Below are 18,276 nucleotides of genomic sequence, written 5' to 3' on the forward strand. Positions count from 1 at the left end.
GACAGCTTCTCTGCACCCACCCCCACCCCACCCATGGTCACGAGTAGCAGACCGGGCTTGCGAGTCAGAGAACTGGGTTCTAAATCCGACTCTGACTCTACTCGACCAAACACACCAGCTGCGCGACCTTGAACAAACTGCTTAGTTTCTCTGTGCCGAAGTTACCTCATCTACAAAATGGGATTTCAAAACCTGTTCTCCCTCCTACTAAGACTGTAAAGCCCCATGTGGGACCTGGTTACCTTGTATCTACAATAGTATTTGGCACATAGTAAGCGCTTAATGAAAGTTATCATTATTATGATTATTATTAGGAGTCCCTTGTTTCCGCACCGCCGCGTGGTCCAGTGGGGAGTGTCTCGGCCCAGCGCCCCTTGGTGATCCCCAGAGCCGCCTGGTATCCCAAAATACCTATGGGTCTGTGTTCTCTTTGACCCATTGCCTTTTCCAGAGCTCCCTTTTCTCGGCATTACCAATTTTCCCTCCTATTTGCAGGTAATGGCTGGGTGTCCTCCTGTCTCCTCTAGCAGACTGCAAGGTCCACCAAGCCAGGCTTTCTGTTCTTTTACCCTTTGGCATTTTTACCTCATGGAATTCCCCCGGGCACTTCATACAGTCCTTTGCCAAAGAAGTAGGTCGATACAGACTACTGAGTGATTGTAAGTGGACCAGCTTTGACATGATTGGTAGTGGTCTTCTTCTTCCTTCTTTCTTCTTTTCCTTCACTTCCTCCCCCTCCTCCTCCTCCTTCTCCTTCTTCTTCTTCTTCTCCTCGTCCTCCTCCTGCTTCTTCTTCTCCTTCTTTTTCTTCTTTTTTCTTCTTTCTTCTTCTTCTATTACCACACTTACTCCACTTGTAATACTACTTCTCCAGAGTACTACATGTAGGAGAGTGGGAAGACCTGACCCCTGCCCTCCAGGAGCTTTCAGTCCAGCGGTCCGGGCTGGTCAGTTCCTGGTTCAAGCCAGGGGGATGGGGTGGCCGCCTGGTCGGCTCTCGCCAACGGTACCACGACCCCTTCTTTCCCGCCCTGCATCGGGGAAGAGCCTGTCAAAATGTCTCCGGGTACCTGGGGCGAGGTGGCCACGTTCCCTCAGGGTAGTGCCAACCAGCACAGATGATCCCTGAATGAGGGTCTGGGGATCCCCAGACCAGGAGCTCCTCTTCCCTGCCTCCTCTAGACCGTAAGCTCGTTGTGGGCAGAGAATGTGTCTGTTATATTGTTATATTGTACTCTCCCAAGCACTTAATACATTGCTCAGTAAGTGCTCAATAAATGCAACTGACTGACTGACCAACTCTCTTGCTGCCACCAGACCACAGGGCAAAGCCCACAGAGGTCGGAGTCAGGGATGCCGTTGGCTGGCCTAACTCTTACCTTCTGCCCAAGATTTTTCCTGCAAAGTGTGGGCCAGCCTGAAGACCTCTGGATAAATGCCAGTAGATCTCCACAATAGACTTCCTGTCTACCTGCACCACTGTATTACACTCTCCCAAGAGCTAAATACAGAGCTCACAGTAAGTGCTCCATAATAAACACTGATTAACTGATTGACTGATGGATTAATTGAGGCCCGGTGGAGAGGCCGGGCAGAGAGCTGGGTGGTGAGGACCCCGGAGACCCCAGAGACCAGGTGCCCACAATCCGGCACTGAGCACCCGTCGAAGAAGGTGATGGGTGTGCTGAGCTGGCGGGAGACCGTGGGCACCGGTGGGTAGAGGCGCAGCGACTCTTCGATGCACATGGTGGTGTAATAATAATAGTAATAATAACTGTGGTATTTGTTAAGCGCTTACTGTGTGTCGGGCACTGTACTAAGAGCTGGGACGGATACAAGCAAATCGGGTTGGACACAGTTCCTGTCCCACCTGGGACTCGTGGTCTCAATCCCCGTTTTGCAGATGAGGGAACTGAGGCCTAGAGAAGTGAAGTGACTTGCCCTAGCCCACCCAGCTGACAAGTGGCGGAGATAGGATCAGAACCCAGGTCCTTCTGATTCCCGGGCCCGGGCTCCATCCACCACTCCGGGACCCCGAGAAGGGCCCCCCCACAGCCCAGCATCCTGTCATCGGCCCTAAGCAAGGAGGCCTGAAGTCCGGTCCTAAAAGGGGCAGTCCGGCGTCCATCCGGCCTGGCCCAGGCCCTCTGTGTCCCACGGTCCTATGGTCAAGCGCTGGCCTCCCTCCGCTCTGGCTACTGCCAGCCCAGCACCCGGCTGCTCCCAAGGACCCTGGAGGGGGAAGCAGCGGCGGCTTGGAGAGTGGATCGGGGATGGGGGCCGGACGGGAGTCCACCAGAGACCCGCTCCAGGTGGGAGCTTGTGGATGTTCGAGAAGTGGCCTGAGTAAGAAAGGGTTTGAGGCCGGGGCAGACGAGCGAATGAAAGTAGGCTGGGAGGGTCAGTGAGCAGAACTGTAGTGGGATGGAGGAAGGGGGTGAAATGAGGCTAGGGGGAGGCAGCCCCTGCCACCTATTATCCCTCCCTCTAGTCCTCCCCCCTCCCTCTCTCCCGCTTCCCTCTCCTCCCTCCTCTTCCCCCACTTCTTCTCTCCCACCCCCTCAACGACCCCTGGGACCTGGCCCCTAGGGGATCTAGAAACATCTCTCCCAAGTGCCCCCCTCACCCACCCGCCATGAGCCCTTATTTACCCCCTTTGACCCATATGCCCTCGGGTAAATGTTCAACTCTTCCAGATTCTGACAAAGCCAAGTCGGGTTAAGGGTAAATGATGACGTTAGTCGTGAGGACAAGGGGCAGTAGGGAAGGGAGAAAGTAGGGAAAAGGACAGGCGACAGAAGCGTAAGAAGAGAGAAAAAAAAATAAAATACTTACATAACATAAATGACAAGGACAAATGTCCAAAATAGAATGTTCTGTATGAAGTAGAATGCCTGGGTCAGTGTTCTGCACGCCTTCGACAACCACTACCAGAGAAGCAGCATGGCCTAGTGGATAGAACAAGGGACTGGAAGTCAGAAGGTCATGGGTTCTAATCCCAGCTCCTCCTCTTTTCTGCTGTGTGACCTTGGGCAAACCGCTTAACGTCTCTGGGCCTCAGGTTCCTCATCTGTAAAATGGGGATTGAGAATATGAGTCCCACATGAGACAGGGACTGTGTCCAACCCGATTTGCTTGTAAATACAGCATTCAGTAGCACTTACGTATATATCTGTAATTGTATTTATTTATATCATTCGTTCATTCAATAGTATTTATTGAGCACTTACTGTGTGCAGAGCACTGTTTGGTACAGTGCCTGACACCTAGTAAGCACTTAACAAATAGCATTATTATTATTATCCTGGTAGTCATAGGACCTGGGTTCTAATCCCAGTTCTGCCTCTTGTATCCTCTAAATGGTATTTGTTAAGCACTTCGTATGTGCCAAGCACTGTTCTAAGTGCTGGGGTAGATACAAGGTAGTCAGGTTGGACACAGCCCCTGTCCACATGGTGCTCATAGTCTCAATCCCTAGTTGGCAGATGAGGTAACAGAAGCCCAGAGAAGCAAAGCGACTTGCCCAAGGTCACACAGCCGAAAAGTGGAGGAGCCAAGATTAGGACCTTCTGACTCTCAGGCCTGTGCTCTATCCACTACGCCATGCTGCTTCTCAAGACTGTAAGCTCGATGCGGGCAGGGAATGCGTCTGTTCATTGTGATAGTGTACTCTCCCGAGCGCTCCGTACAGCGTTCTGCACCCTGTAAGCATTCAGTAGCACTTATGTACATATCTGTAATTGTATTTATTTATATCATTCATTCATTCAATCGCATTTATTGAGCACTTACTGTGTGCAGAGCAGTGTACTAAGCGCTTGGAATGTACAATTCGGCAACCGATAGAGACAATCCCTGCCCAACAATGGGCTCACAGCCGATCTCTGTTTACTTGCATCGTTGTCTGTCTACCCCCCCCAGACTGTGAGCTCGTTTTGGGCAGGGACTGTCTCTCTTTATTTCTGTAGTGTACTTTCCCAAGCGCTTAGTACAGCACTCTGCGGACAGTAAGCGCTCAATAAATTGTTTTGCTGTCTGTCTCCCCTCTTCTAGACTGTGAGCCCGTTGTTGGGTAGGGATTGTCTCTGTTGCCGAATCGTACTTTCCAAGAGCTTCGTACGGTGCTCTGCACACAGTAAGCATGTAATAAGTACGAATGAATGATAAATAAATGTGAGTGAATGAATGAATAAATACGAACGAATGAAATATGAATGAATGAATGAATGCCACTGAATGAATCAATAAATGCGAATGAATACGGATGAATGCGACTGAATGAATGAATGCGACTGAATGAATCAATAAATGCGAATGAATACGGATGCATGCGAATGAATGAATGAATGCGGCTGAATGAATCAATAAATGCGAATGGATACGGATGCATGCGACTGAATGAATGAATGCGGCTGAATGAATCAATAAATGCGAATGGATACGGATGCATGCGACTGAATGAATGAATGCGGCTGAATGGATCAATAAATGCGAATGAATACGGATGAATGAATGACTAGGGATGAATGAATACGATTGACTGAATGAATGAATGCGAACGAATGAATCAATAAATGCGAATGAATACGGATGAATGAATGAATATGAATGAATACGACTGAATGAATACGACTGAATGAGTGTGAATGAATGAATGAGAATGAATGAATGACTATGAATGAATACGACTGAATGAGTGTGAATGAATGAGAGTGAATGAATGAATGAATGCCGCGGGGGGGGGGCGTTTCCCGCCACCAGGGGGCGCTGCCCGCGCTGCAGCTCTTGAACCTTGGAGAGCTCCAGGCGGAGCAGGGCGCTGGTCCTCCCCGGGCCCCCCCCTTCCCCGCCCCGGGACGGGGCAGGACCGGGCAGGACCGGGCAGGACCCGGGCTAAAGCCGCCCCGGGAGGCCCGGGCTAAGCATGGCTTCCTCTCCGAGAGCCTCCGGCTCGGGCTCCGGCCTCCCGGTGGACGCCTCCAGGCCCTTGCACTTGGCCATCGCCTTCTGCCTGGCTCTGATGCTGCTCAAAGGGGTCCGGCTCTACCTGCGGCGGCTGGACCTGGTCCGGGCCCTGGCGGGAGGCCCGGGGCTCCCGGACCACGGCCTCTTCGGCCAGCGGCCGGAGGTAGGGGGGAGCGGGCGACCCCGAGGAAACATCCACCCGGCCCCGGGGAGGATGCCGAGGGAGGATGACGGGGGCGGGGATGGGGGAGGAAGGGTGGGGACGATGGAGATGGAGAAGCAGCGCGGCTCGGTGGAAAGGGCCCGGGTTCGGGAGTCAGAGGTCGTGGGTTCCAATCCCGGCTCCGCCACTTATCATCTGTGTGACTCTGGGCAAGTCACCTCACTTCTCCGTGCCTCAGTTAATCCCCCTGTAAAATGGGGATGAAGTCTGGGAGCCCCACGTGGGACAACCTGCTCACCTCGTCTCTACTCCAGCGCTTAGAATAGTGCGTGGCACATAGTAAGCGCTTAACAAATACCATCATCATCATCATGAGGGAGCGAGAAAGGGTGGGGGCGAGGGAGATGGAGAAGCAACGCGGACTAGAGGAAAGAGCCCGGGCTCGGGAGTCAGAGGACATGGGTTCTAATCCTAGCTGTGCTGTGTGACCTCGGGCAAGACACTTCACTTCTCTCTGCCTCAGTTGCTCCATCTGTAAAATAGGGATTAAGATTGTGAGCCCCACGTGGGACGACCTGATTACCTCGTATCTACTCCAGCGCTTAGAACAGTGCTTGGCCCATAGTAAGCGCTTAAAAAATACAATTATGATGATGATGATGATGATGACGGAGGACAGGGAGGAGGTGAAGGTGAGCAATTTGGGGGACTGGGATGATGAGGGGTGAGGGGCTGGGGTGCAGGAGGAAGGGGGTTGGGTTGAGGGGCAGGGGGAGAGAGAGGATTATGAATCGTATTTATTGAGCGCTTACTGTGTGCAAAGCACTGTACTAAGTGCTTGGGAGAGAACAATATAAAAGTCGAAGACATTCCCTGCTCACGGTGAGCTCACAGTCCAGAAGGGGAATGGGGGAGTTGGGGGAGAGGGATGATTTGGGGTGAGGGGATGAGGTGAAGGGAGGAAGGGGGTTGGGGGGGTGAGGGGCTGGAGAAGGCGCTATCTCACTGTTGTCGTTTCAGTGCCAGCCCGGGACCAAGCTAGAGGAGGTCTCGGCCCTGGTGGCCCAGCACCCCTACGCCTGTGCCCAGTGGACTGGCATCTGCACCGCCATCGTTAGCGTCTACCACCCCGACTACGTGAGGACCCTTCTGAGCAGAGAGGGTAAGGGCTGGGGCGACCAACTGGACGCTAAATTCTTCTCCGCCACAACACTCCCTCTAGAAACCCCGTCTCCCCTTCCTCCAGAGGCCCGTGGGAGACAGGGAGGGAGAGGTCCACGCTGCGAAACCCCAGGTTTCTGCCGTCGGCGGGACTCTAGGTTGATGGTTAGTACAGTGCCGTGCCCTTAGTACAGTCCTTTGCACCCAGTAAGCGCTCAGTAAATACGATTGAACGAATGAATGAGTGACGGCGCACAGGGGCAGCAACTGTCCCTCGTGTGGAACTTGTAGATTGTGGAGAAGCAGGGGACAAGAAACTGCTAAAGAGGGTTTCCGGAGGAAAAAAAAAAATCAATCAGAGGTGTCCTCCTGGTGGAGGTGGGCTTTCAGAAGACCTTTGAGGAAGGGGAGAGCGGTGAGTTGGCGGATGTGAACGGGGGCGTTGCAGGCAGGGGCGGCGGAGTGAGCAAGGGGTCAGAGGGGCTGTACTGAGTGCCCCCGGGGCGCACAGTGCTCTGTTTTGCACCTGTTGTGTGCAGAGCACTGTCCTGGGCTCTGCCTGTGGGTAAAGCACTGTTCTGGGTGCCTACTCTACTCAGTTGTATTGGACGCCATCTGTTTAGGAGAGCATTATGCACACGTTGCGTTCTCAGAAAATGCCTTCGTTTGTTGATGACGATTTTAAAGTCCCTGTTTATGGTTATCCTCCTGCAGCTCACAAACCCAGAAGTCTTTTGGGGCCTCTAGCTAGAGTTTCCTTTGTCACACTCCGAGGACAGATGCCCTCATCCACTTTCCCTCAATTTCTTTGGAAAAAGGATGATTTGGCTCGTTCCAACCTTCCATTTTTGCCTTTCAGATCCGAAGAACCCACTGAGCTCCAAGTTTCTGTTTCCGTGGATCGGTAAAATGTGGGCCTGGGGCGTGGTGTGTGGGGGGGGGGCGGTGATTATTCACTTTGCACTTTGCAAACGTCCAGCTTTGAGGTGACGAGAGCTTGAAGCAGGGTGGGGCCCGCAATGGGTGGCGATAAAGAGGTAGTCCCGGGATAAGTGGTGGAACACTCTGTAAAACTCTCAAACGTTCAGTACAGTGCCATAAACAGATTAATAGTGAGTTCCTTTAAGTCAGGGCTCCTGTCTCTTAGCTCTGTTGTACTCTCCCAAGGCTTCAGTACAGTACTCTGTACAGACTAGATATAAACTCCTGAAGGGCAGGGATCTCGTCTATTAACTAATAATAATAATGGTATTTGTAATTCGCTTACTATGTGCCAGGCACTGTTCTAAGCGCTGGGGCAGATACGAGGTAATTGAGTGGGACGCAGTCCCTGTCCCACAGGGGGTTCACAGGCTTAATCCCCATTTTACAGATGAGAGACCTGAGGCCCAGAGAAGTGAAGTGACTTGCCCAAGGTCACACAGCAGACAAGTGGTGGAGCCGGGATTAGAATCCATGACTCAGAACTCTATTGTAGTCTCCCATTTGCTCATTTCAGTGCTCCCTACCCAGTAGACAGAAAACTCTTGCAGGGCAGAGATCATGTCTCCCCCGATTAGACCGTAAGCCCGTCAAACGGCAGGGACCGTCTCTATCTGTTGCCGACTTGTTCATCCCAAGCGCTTAGTACAGTGCTCTGCACATAGTAAGCGCTCAATAAATACTATTGAATGAATGAATGAATGTCTCCTAGTGACCTCTCCCAGGCGTTCAGTACAGTGCTCTGCACCCAGTAAGAGCTCAATCGATAATCCTGATAGATTTCGCTCTTCCCAGGTAAAGGACTCCTACTCTCAAACGGATCCAAGTGGTTCCAGCACCGGAAGCTTCTGGCTGCCGGCTTTCACTTCGACGTCCTGAAGCCCTTCGTTGGGCTGATGGCCGACTCTGCCACGGTGATGCTGGTGAGGGTCCAAAGAATAACCTCTTCTTCCTCGGGTTCTTCATGAACGTCACTAGGGACTCCAGAGGACACGCTCCGTTGGGAGAGGAGAGGGGGGACACTGGTGATGGTGGTGGCGATGGTGCCGCCAGGAGGATGAGGATCTTCCTTCTTTAGGATAACTGGAAGAAACTGATCTCTCAGGAGGAGTCTGTGGAGATTTTTCAGCCCATCAGTTTGATGGCGCTGGACTCGATTTTGAAATGTGCCTACAGCCACCCGACCAGTTGCCAGGGAAACGGGTGAGTCCCCAGGCCTACAATCCCCAAAGAATCCCCCCTAGAGACCCCAGAGAAGCCTCGAAGGCCTTCCTTGACTAAGCCCTCCTTTCCTCTTCTCCCCCTCCCCTCTGCATCGCCCTGACTCCCTCCCTTTATTCATCCCCCTTTCCAGACCCCCAGCATTTACGTCCATATCTGTCATTTATTTATTTCTATTAGTGTCTGTCTCCCCCTCTAGCCTGTGAGCTCCTTAGGGGCAGGGAGTGTGTCAGTTTATTGTTCTACTGTACTCTCCCAAGCGTTCAGTACAGTCCTCTGCACACAGTAAGTGTTCAATAAATATGATTGATTGAATAAATGAATAAATGAATGGGGTTAATGGGGGGGGGGAAGCAGCAGGCTCATGGGATCTCCATCCTCCATCTCTCTTTGTCCTCCAGGAACTCGGAGACGTACACCAGGGCCGTGGAGGAGCTCACCTACCTGACGTCCCAACGCGGTCTGACTTACCTCTACCGCTTCGACTCTGTTTACCGGTTCACCCCCTCGGGTCGCCGTTTCCGGGAGGTATCTCAGCTAGCACACCTGCACACAGGTAGTCCATCAGTCAGGAGTACACACTGAGCGCCTCCTGAGGGCTGAGCACTGGGCTGAACGCTTGGCAGGCCACGCTAATAATGATAATAATTGTGGTATTTATTCAGGGCTTACTAGAGAAGCAGCGTGGCTCAGTGGAAAGAGCACGGGCTTGGGAATCAGAGGTCATGAGTTCGAGTCCCGGCTCTGCCGCTTGTCACCTGTGTGACTCTGGGCGAGTCACTTCACTTCTCTGTGCCTCAGTTACCTCATCTGTAAAATGGGGATTAAGACTGCGGGACAACCTGATTACCCTGTATACCCCAGTGCTTAGAACGGTGCTCTGCACATAGTAAGCGCTTACCAAATACCAACATCATCATTATTATTATTATTATTACGTGCCAGGCACTAAGCACTGGGGTAGGTACAAATTAATCAGGTTGGACACAGTCCCTGTCCCACGTAGGCCTCACAGACGCCCTCCCTGCCCTCAAAGAGCTTCCAATCTACTGTGTGTGCAGAGCACTGAACTGAGCACTTGGGAGAGTAGCATTGAGTTGGTAGGCGCGATCCCTGCCTTTATCATTAATGTTGGTATTTGTTAAGCGCTTACTATGTGCCGAGCACTGTTCTAAGCGCTGGGGTAGACATAGGGGAATCAGGTTGTCCCACGTGGGGCTCACAGTCTTAATCCCCATTTTACAGATGAGGGAACTGAGGCACAGAGAAGTTAAGTGACTTGCCCACAGTCACACAGCCGACAAGTGGCAGAGCTGGGATTCAAACTCATGAGCCCTGACTCCAAAGCCCGTGCTCTTTCCACCGAGCCATGCTGAACCTAACCTTTATCATCACCATCATCATCACCAGTGGCATTTATTGAGTGCTTACTGTGTGCAGAACACTGCGCTAAGCGCTTGGGAGAGTACACTAAATCGAGTGGGTAAACATATTCCCTGCCCATAACAACCTTATGTTCTAGGAGGAGACGCACACTAATAATACAAATAAATAATTTATAATACAGAACGTACAGATAGGTACCTATATCTCTATATGCACATCTATATGCAGATAGATGAGAGGTAGATATAAATGTAGATCAGCACTTGGAACAGTGCTCTGCACACAGTAAGTACTTAACAAATATCATTATTATTATTATTGCCAGAGAATTCCAGCTTAGTGGGGGAGACAGACACTAGAGGAAAGTGGAAAGTGGATATTTAAGTGAGTTCACAAGGAGCAAGGAATAAACAGAAGCACCAAGGAAGTTGGGAATTCATAAGGGCAAGGTTGGCCGAGGGTGCCAGGCTGGTGGTTGAGGGGGATAAAGCCGGTCCTTCCGCTCAGCCCCTCTAGCTCCATATTCTAGACTAGCGCTTCCTCAGTCCACCCTCATAGATACCGTTGGTGACCGTGTGACAATTCGAGGGGAGAATCAGTAAACTCCCCCCCACGGTCCCGGGAAAACACCCCCGACCCTCCTGCCCCAGATGCAGCCATTCAGAAGAGGCAGGCCGACCTCGGCGGGGAGCGGGAGCTGGAGAAGATCTGGACGAAGCGGCACGTGGATTTTCTGGACATCCTCCTCTGCTCCAGAGTAAGTCCCGACCAATCCGACATTAGTCGACTGTCGAGCCGGGGAAGTCCGGACTAAGGAGATGGGAGGGTTTGATTATTATTATTGGATGTGTCCAATCCAGGGCTTAGTCCAGTGCCCCAGCGCTTGGTACAGAGCCTGGCACATCGTAAGAGCTTAACAAATGCCATAATTGTTATCTGCTCCTTCCTATTTTATGGTAGTGGTTAAGCGTTTATTATGGGCCGGGCACTGTATTTTCATATTTGATGTTTTTAATGATATTTGATAGGCGTTTACGATGGGCCAAGCACTGTATTTTCATGATATTTTATTTTTTTAATGGCATTTGTGAAGCGTTTACTACGGGCCAGTCACTGTGTTTTCATGATATTTGATTTTTTTAAATGGTATTTGTAAAAAATTTACTAAGTGCCAGGTACTGTATTAAGCGCTGGGGTAGATACAAGCTAATCAGGTTGGACACGGTCCATGTCCCATTTGGGGTTCACAGTCTTAATCCCCATTTTACAGATGAGATAACTAAGGCCCAGAGAAGTGAAGCGACTTGCCCAAAGTCACACGGCAGACAAGTGACGGAGCTCGGATTAGAACCCAGGTCCTTCTGATTCCCGGGGCCCGGGCTCTATCCACTAGGCAACACTCTTTCTCTTCGCCTCCCTTGCTCCTGAGCCGGATCCCCCTGCCGCCCCAAGGTCCAACGGTCATCGGGAACTCCGGCCGAGGCAATCACAACGGTCGCCGGCCGTGGCCCAGGTGGCCACCATGTGCATTCCTTATGGAGGTGGAGGAGGGGAGGGAGAGGAGCCTGGCTTTGCCTGGAAGTTCCCAGAGAGACATTTGCCACATCTGAGTGACCAAGCGTTAGAGCCACCCACCACCCCAGTCTCTCTCTGTTTCTTCCCTGTGCCTCTCCATCTCTGTCTCTACATTGCTCTGTGGGTCTCTCCATCTCTGTCTCTCCCTTCCCACCTGTCTCTGTGTTTCCCTGATCTCTAGCCTTCTGCCAGCCCACCCCCCACCGCCTTATGTGAGCTCCCAGAAGAGGCCCTTCTCTCCGTCGTCCCCCCGGGCTGGTCCCCTCCCTGGCCTGAGGCAGGCGGGTGGTGACTGGTTACAAATCCCTGATCCGCACGGGAGGGTTTTTGAAAAATAATCGGAATCCTCGCAGTCCGTGCCCCCCTTTTCCTCATGGAGGATGATGCCGGGATTCGGGCAGAGGGAAGGAAGGCTGGGCCTCGCTGTGGGGATGGATGCTGGGGTTCGTCCAGAGGGATGAGGGGTGGGGAATTGCTGGGGTGGTGGATTTTGGGATTGGTCCAGAGGGATGAAGGGCAGGGCCTCGCTAGGGTGATGGATGCCGCGATTTGAGCAGAGGGATGAAGGGCAGGGCCTCGCTAGGGTGATGGATGTTGCGATTCGTGCAGAGGGATGAAGGGCGGGGCTTTGCTGTGGTGTTGGATGCTGCGACTCGAGCAGAGGGATGAAGGGTGGTGATGGATGCTGTGACTCGTGCAGAGGGATGAGGGGAGGGGATTTGCTGTGGTGATGGATGCTTGGATTCGTGCAGAGGGATGAAGGGCGGGGCTTTGCTGTGGTGATGGTTGCTGCGACTCTTGCAGAGGGATGAAGGGTGGTGATGGATGCTGTGATTCGTGCAGAGGCCTGGGGGAGGGACGGATTGGCCGGTTGCTCCCCTCCAGACCGAGAAAGGCGAAGAGCTGTCGGACGCGGACCTGCGGGCCGAGGTGGACACGTTCATATTCGCGGGCCACGACACCACGGCCAGCGGCATCTCCTGGACCCTCTACGCCTTGGCCCTGCACCCCGAGCATCAGCAGCGCTGCCGCGAGGAGGCCCAGAAGATTCTGGGAGAACGGGACACCGTCCAGTGGTGAGGGTTCACCCTTCCCAAATGGGACATCTCCCATTCCTCACCCTGGCGGTGGACTCCCCCTCCCCGCCACCCCCCCCCCTCCGGCACCCTGGAGGCTTCCCAGAGAGAGCTCCATCCTGTCCCACCTGGCCACATCTCCGTCCAGTATCACTTCACTCCTCTGTGCCTCAGTTTCCTCATCTATAAAATGGGGATTGAGACTGTGAGCCCCACGTGGGCCAGGGAATGTCCAATCCGACGTGCTTAGATCCACCCCAGCGCCTAGTACAGCGCCTGGCACATGGTAAGCGCTTAACAAATACCATTATTATTATAATAATGATATTTGTTACCTTATTATGGGGCAAGGACTGTTCTAGTTAATGGGTCAGAAGTTGCACCAGTGTGTCAGGATGGATTAGCTGAATCAATACTGGATGGACAATGGATGTATCCATGTATCTGAGAGCTGAGGGTGGGAATAAAGTCCCCATGTGCAAGAGGTGGCATTGGAAGTGCAGCGAATGGTTTAGGAGAAGGCTTCCTGGAGTAGGTGGGATTTTAGGGGAGCAGAACACTGTACGAAGCGCTTGGGAGAGTACAATATTCATTCATTCATTTAATCGTATTTATTGAGCTTTTAGTGGGTGCACAGCACTGTACTAAGCGCTTGGGAAGTACAATATAACAATAGGCAGACACGTTCCCTGCTCAGAATGGGTTTACAGTCTAGAAGGAGGCACAAGAGGCTTAAGGAGGGGAGGCAACTATCCAGCTCCACTCAGTGTCCCTCCAGGGGAAGAAAGGGACGGGGGAGATGAAGAAGTGTCCACCAACGTAATGGCAGCCAGCCAATACCCCCAAGTCGAGCCCCTTCTTTGTTTCCTCAAAGCGTTTTCTCCTTATTTTCTCTTTTCGTTCCCCACCCAACCCCCACTCTCCCGTGCAGGACGAAGTGGTGCGGGAAGGACCTGCTGTCCCCCTTTTGCAGACGGAGATACTGAGGCCCTCCGTCCCTGTGGTTCAGATTGGGCCAAGCCCCGGGCTTCTGGCCGGGACAGAGAATCCCCCAAATGAAGCCACCCCAGGGAGAGAGAGGCCAGCAGTGCTTACTATGTGTCGGGCACTGTTCTAAACACTGGGGTAGATACAAGTTGAGCAGATTGGACACAGTCCACAGTCCCACGTGGGGCTCAGAATCTCAATCCCCATTTTACAGATGAGGTAAATGAAGCCCAGAGAAGTTCGGTGACTTGCCCGAGGTCACACAGCAGATAGGTGGTGAAGCCTGGACTGGAACCCAGATCCTTCTGACGTTCGGGCCCGGACTCTATCCATTAGGCCATCCTGCTTCTCAGTGGGTGGAAAGCAGGCCGGGGCCCGGGTAGGTGGATCCCCCACCCCTTGTCCCCAGCCTTTGGACGCCTTTCTTCCAGGGAAGACCTGGCCCACCTGACCTACACCACCATGTGCATTAAAGAGTCGCTACGTCTCTACCCGCCGGTGCCGGCCATTTCCAGAGAGCTCAGTTCGCCGATCACCTTCTTCGACGGATGCTCGCTACCTGAAGGTCTTCATCAGCATTCAACCAGCGGGAACTGAGCCCCTACTACATACAGGGCCTTGTATTGGGTGCCTACTATGTAGATACCCCTGAACTGGGTGCCTCCTTCGTTCAGAGTGTTTAACTGGGCATCTACTGGGTACAGAACACTGCGCTGCATGCCTACTGTGGACAAGGTGCTCTGCTGGATGCCTAATGCGTGGAGAACACTGTACTGGGTGCCTACTTTGTTCAGAGTGCTGTGCTGACCCACTACTGGGTGCAGAGCTCTGTACTGGATGCCTTCTGTGTACAGAGTGCTGTACTGGGTGCCCACTGTTTTCAGAGCTTGATTTGGGGTGCCTATTCTGCCAAGGGCAGGATACTGAGCACTTACTGTGTACAGGATGCTGTACTGGATGCCACTTTGTAAAGAGTGCTCTATTGGGCTCCTACTCTATCAAGTTCACGGTATTGGACAGCTGTTTGGTTCAGAAAGCTGTCCCGGATAACTAGTGGGGGCAGAGTTCTGAATCGGATGCCTACTGTGTACAGAGTGCTGTATCGCGTACCTACTGTGTACAGAGTGCTGTACTGGGTGCATACTCTGCCAAGGGCAAAGTACTGAGCACACACTCTGTGCAGGGTGCTGTACTGGGTGCCATGTTGTAGGGAGTGCCGTACTGGGCACCTAGTCTATCAAGGACACTGTACTGGCCACCTCCTGCATACAGAGGGTTGTCCTGGGCACCTGGGGGATGGTCAAAAGAAGCAGAAGGTGTGATCCTCAGCCTTCGACTCACTCTCAACTGAGCAGAGAGTGAGGACTTGGCCTTTGACCGAGACCCCGGAGGCCGCAGGGCCCAGGCTCTCTCCTCCATCACTGTAAACGTTGATTTCCCTCTTTCCTTCACTTACCACAGGTGTGGTGGTCTCCCTGAACATCTGCACCCTCCACCGGAACCCGGCCGTCTGGACCGACCCAGAGGTGCGGCGTGGGCGCGGGGCAGGGGGCGACAGGCCAGGGGCAACCTCTGCCAGTCCCCGGGGGACCCTGAGCGCCGAGGGGGCTCCTACGTCCACCCGCATCCCCGGAGAGGCCACCCCAATCCCAGGGCTGAGAAACAGGGCATGAAATGGCTGGACCACCTTCCCCTCGTTCCCTCCTGATTGACTCGTGACCACAGGGTGGGAGGCCCCTGTCCAGGGGTGTGGGGGGTCCCCAGATGCGCTCCCTCCTACCCGCCCCCCTCCCCGACCTCAGCCAGGCGGGTGTGGAGGGTCCTGTGGGGAAGGTCACTAAGAACTAACCTTAATCAATCCACTGTACTCACTGAGTGCTTACTGTGTGCGGAGCACTCTACTAAGCGCTTGGGAGAGTGCAACAGAACAGAGTTGGCACATTCCCTGCCCACGACGAGCTTACAGTCCAGGAGGGAGACCAGAATTTGGTTCCTCCCAGCATTTGATTCCCTGGAGGAGACAAGAGTCCCGGGGAAGCCTGGTTCTTGCCTTCTTGCATTCCAGTGGGCAGCTGTTTTGTCTCCCGACAGGTGTTTGACCCGCTGAGGTTCTCCCCTGAAAAATCATCCCAGCGACACCCCCACGCCTTCTTGCCTTTCTCCGCAGGATCGAGGTGGGACTCCATTCTCTCATTCCACTCTCCCTCCCCACCCCAAGAAGCCTCTCAGTCAATAGTATTTATTATTTATCCAGAGCACAATACTAAGCGCTGGGGAGAGTACAGTATAACAATATAACAGACACATTCCCTGTCCACAGCGAATTTGTAGTCTAGAGGGTCTGTCGGTCAACCCTATTTATTGAGCGCTTACTGCGTGCGAAGTACTGTACTAAGCGCTTGGAAGAGTACACTAGAACAATATAACACACATTCCCTGCCCACAGGAGCATGGACTTCTCAGTCCCTTACTCTCTCTTTTGACCTCGGTCTTCCAATCTCAGTCAAGGGTCTCAGGCCTCCCTTCCTCCACCCCCCGACCAGATTACCAACCCCGCCATTCTCTGTTTGGAGATTTCAGGAGACTCCAGGTAGCCCAGGAGCTCCAAGGCACGGCTCGAACCCACTCCCTGGCCTCACAGCTGAGTCCGGTAGCTCTCGTGGCCTTTATAGGGAGGGTAGCGGGGAAGAGGGCAGCTGAAATAGGTCCCCTCACCTCTCCCACCTGCCTCCATCTCCGTCTCCTGTCCTCCAGGAACTGCATCGGGCAGCAGTTGGCCATGAACGAGTTGAAGGTGGTCGTGGCCCAGACCCTGCTCCACTTCGAGTTGTCGCCGGACCCCTCCCGCCCCCCCGAGCCCATTCCCCAGCTGGTCCTCAAATCCAAGACCGGCATTCACCTCCTCCTAAGGAAGCTGTCCTAGCCCCGCCGAAGACTTGGAAGATTTTGAAGGCTTCATCCCCAGGCGAACAGGCCTGTCTACAACACTGGGATTCTGTGCTCGTGGGGGTCACGGGGTTTCACCCCCCCGGCTCAACTACCAGACCGAAAGCTCCTGGAGGGAAGGGGCTGGGTCTTCCCACTCTAATGTGTCTAGTACATAGGAGTTGGGATTATTGAGCACTCCCTGGGGACAGTGCACTGCTTGGGGAGCTCGGGGAACCTAAAAAGCAATCCGTCCTCTGCTCACAAGGAGCTTCCGTTTTAATGGGGAGGTCAGACCTGAAGCTATTCACAAGAAGTATGGGCAGAATAAATAATTGAATGTACAATTAAAGAAACATATATCAGAGCACCGAAAGTAGGTAGAAAGAAATTCATCAGTGCAAGAGATGGCTGATGGGTTGAAACTCTCCTAAGCCCTTGGCACAGTGCTCTGACCCCGGTAACTACTCAGTTGATACTAGATTGATCAGTTGATTCATCTTGTGAGAGGGCGAGGCCGGGAGAGGGGTATTACAGGGAACTTCTTGAGCTGAGCACACTTTTCTCCAGGAATTTTCTAGAGAGAAGCTAGGGTTCAGTGCCGAACTCTGGCTTACGCATTCCAGACCGGGTTTTTAGAGATCCAAACCCTGGAAATAGGAGAGGGAACACCAAAAAAACTCCTCAGTAATGATTCCTTGAATCTGGGGAAAGCTTCTATTCCTGCAAAGTACATTTACATGCCCTATTTCGCTTTCTCCCCATGACCTCCCTGTGAGGCAGGGAGAGGTAGTGATTAACCTCCCCATTTTACAGATGAGGAAACTGAACCCCAAAGAGAAATCCTTTCCCTCTCTCTCTGCCTCTTAGACTCTAAGTCCCGTGGGGGAGAGAGACTGTGTCCCATATGATTATCTTGTATCTACTCTTGTATCTTGTATCTTCTATCAAGTTGAGAAGCAGCGTGGCTCAGTGGAAAGAGTCCGGGCTTGGGAGTCAGAGGTCGTGGGCTCTGATCCCGGCTTCGCCACTTGTCAGCTGTGTGACCTTGGGTGAGTCGCTTCACTTCACTGGGCCGCAGTTCCCTCATCTGTAAAACGGAGCTGAAGACTGTGAGCCCCACGTGAGACGATTCGATTACCTTGTAACTACCCCAGCGCTTAGAACGGTGCTTGGCACATAGTAAGCGCTTAACAAATACCAAGATTATTATGATCCCAGCCCTTAGCACAATGCTTGGTTTATAATAAGTGCTTAACAAATACTGTTAGTCAGTATTATCATTATTATTACTGATAATAATGTTATTTATTAAACACTATGATAATCAATTGATCAAGTATTTGATATTTATTACTATTTATTTATTATTTATCATTGCATATACTGTACTAAACACTTGGGAAAGTACAATAGAGTTGGTAAACGCGATCGCTGGCCACAATGAGCTTGCAGGCTGTACCTGGGATGGCTGATCAGGGCATTATTATTATTATCATGCATAATAGTAATAATATTATTATATTAGTAGTGTTGTGTTGTTCTCTTGTATCTATCTCAGGGCCTAAAACAGTGTTTGGCACGTAAGGGCTTAATAAATACGATAATAATAATATCGAGAACAATCACGTCGAAGCGTGGCTCAGTGGAAAGATCCCGGGCTTGGGAGTCAGAGGTCATGGGTTCCAATCCCAGCTCTGACACTTGTCAGCTGTGTGGCTGTGGGCAAGGCACTTCACTTCTGGGTGCCTCAGTTACCTCATCTGTAAAATGGGGATTAAAACTGTGAGCCCCAGGTAGGACAACCTGATCAGGGGAAGCAGCGTGGCTCAGTGG

The 18,276-nt window shown here is 52.4% G+C and overlaps 1 protein-coding gene across 1 annotated transcript; it reads left to right on the forward strand.

Moving 5' to 3' along the window:
* Positions 1–4,797: 4,797 nt before the first annotated feature.
* Positions 4,798–16,520, forward strand: LOC100092197 (cytochrome P450 4A25-like). The gene is made up of 12 exons (XM_029083476.1): positions 4,798–5,128; positions 6,149–6,290; positions 7,149–7,193; positions 8,066–8,193; positions 8,349–8,473; positions 8,893–9,047; positions 10,528–10,634; positions 12,338–12,528; positions 13,947–14,080; positions 14,977–15,041; positions 15,607–15,689; positions 16,270–16,520. Exons 1-12 carry the CDS (start codon positions 4,925–4,927, stop codon positions 16,436–16,438), a joined length of 1,548 nt encoding a protein of 515 aa, XP_028939309.1. The 5' UTR covers positions 4,798–4,924; the 3' UTR covers positions 16,439–16,520.
* Positions 16,521–18,276: the final 1,756 nt, after the last annotated feature.

This window comes from Ornithorhynchus anatinus, chromosome 18, assembly GCF_004115215.2.
Source record: "Ornithorhynchus anatinus isolate Pmale09 chromosome 18, mOrnAna1.pri.v4, whole genome shotgun sequence".
Classification (NCBI taxonomy): Eukaryota; Metazoa; Chordata; class Mammalia; order Monotremata; family Ornithorhynchidae; genus Ornithorhynchus; species Ornithorhynchus anatinus.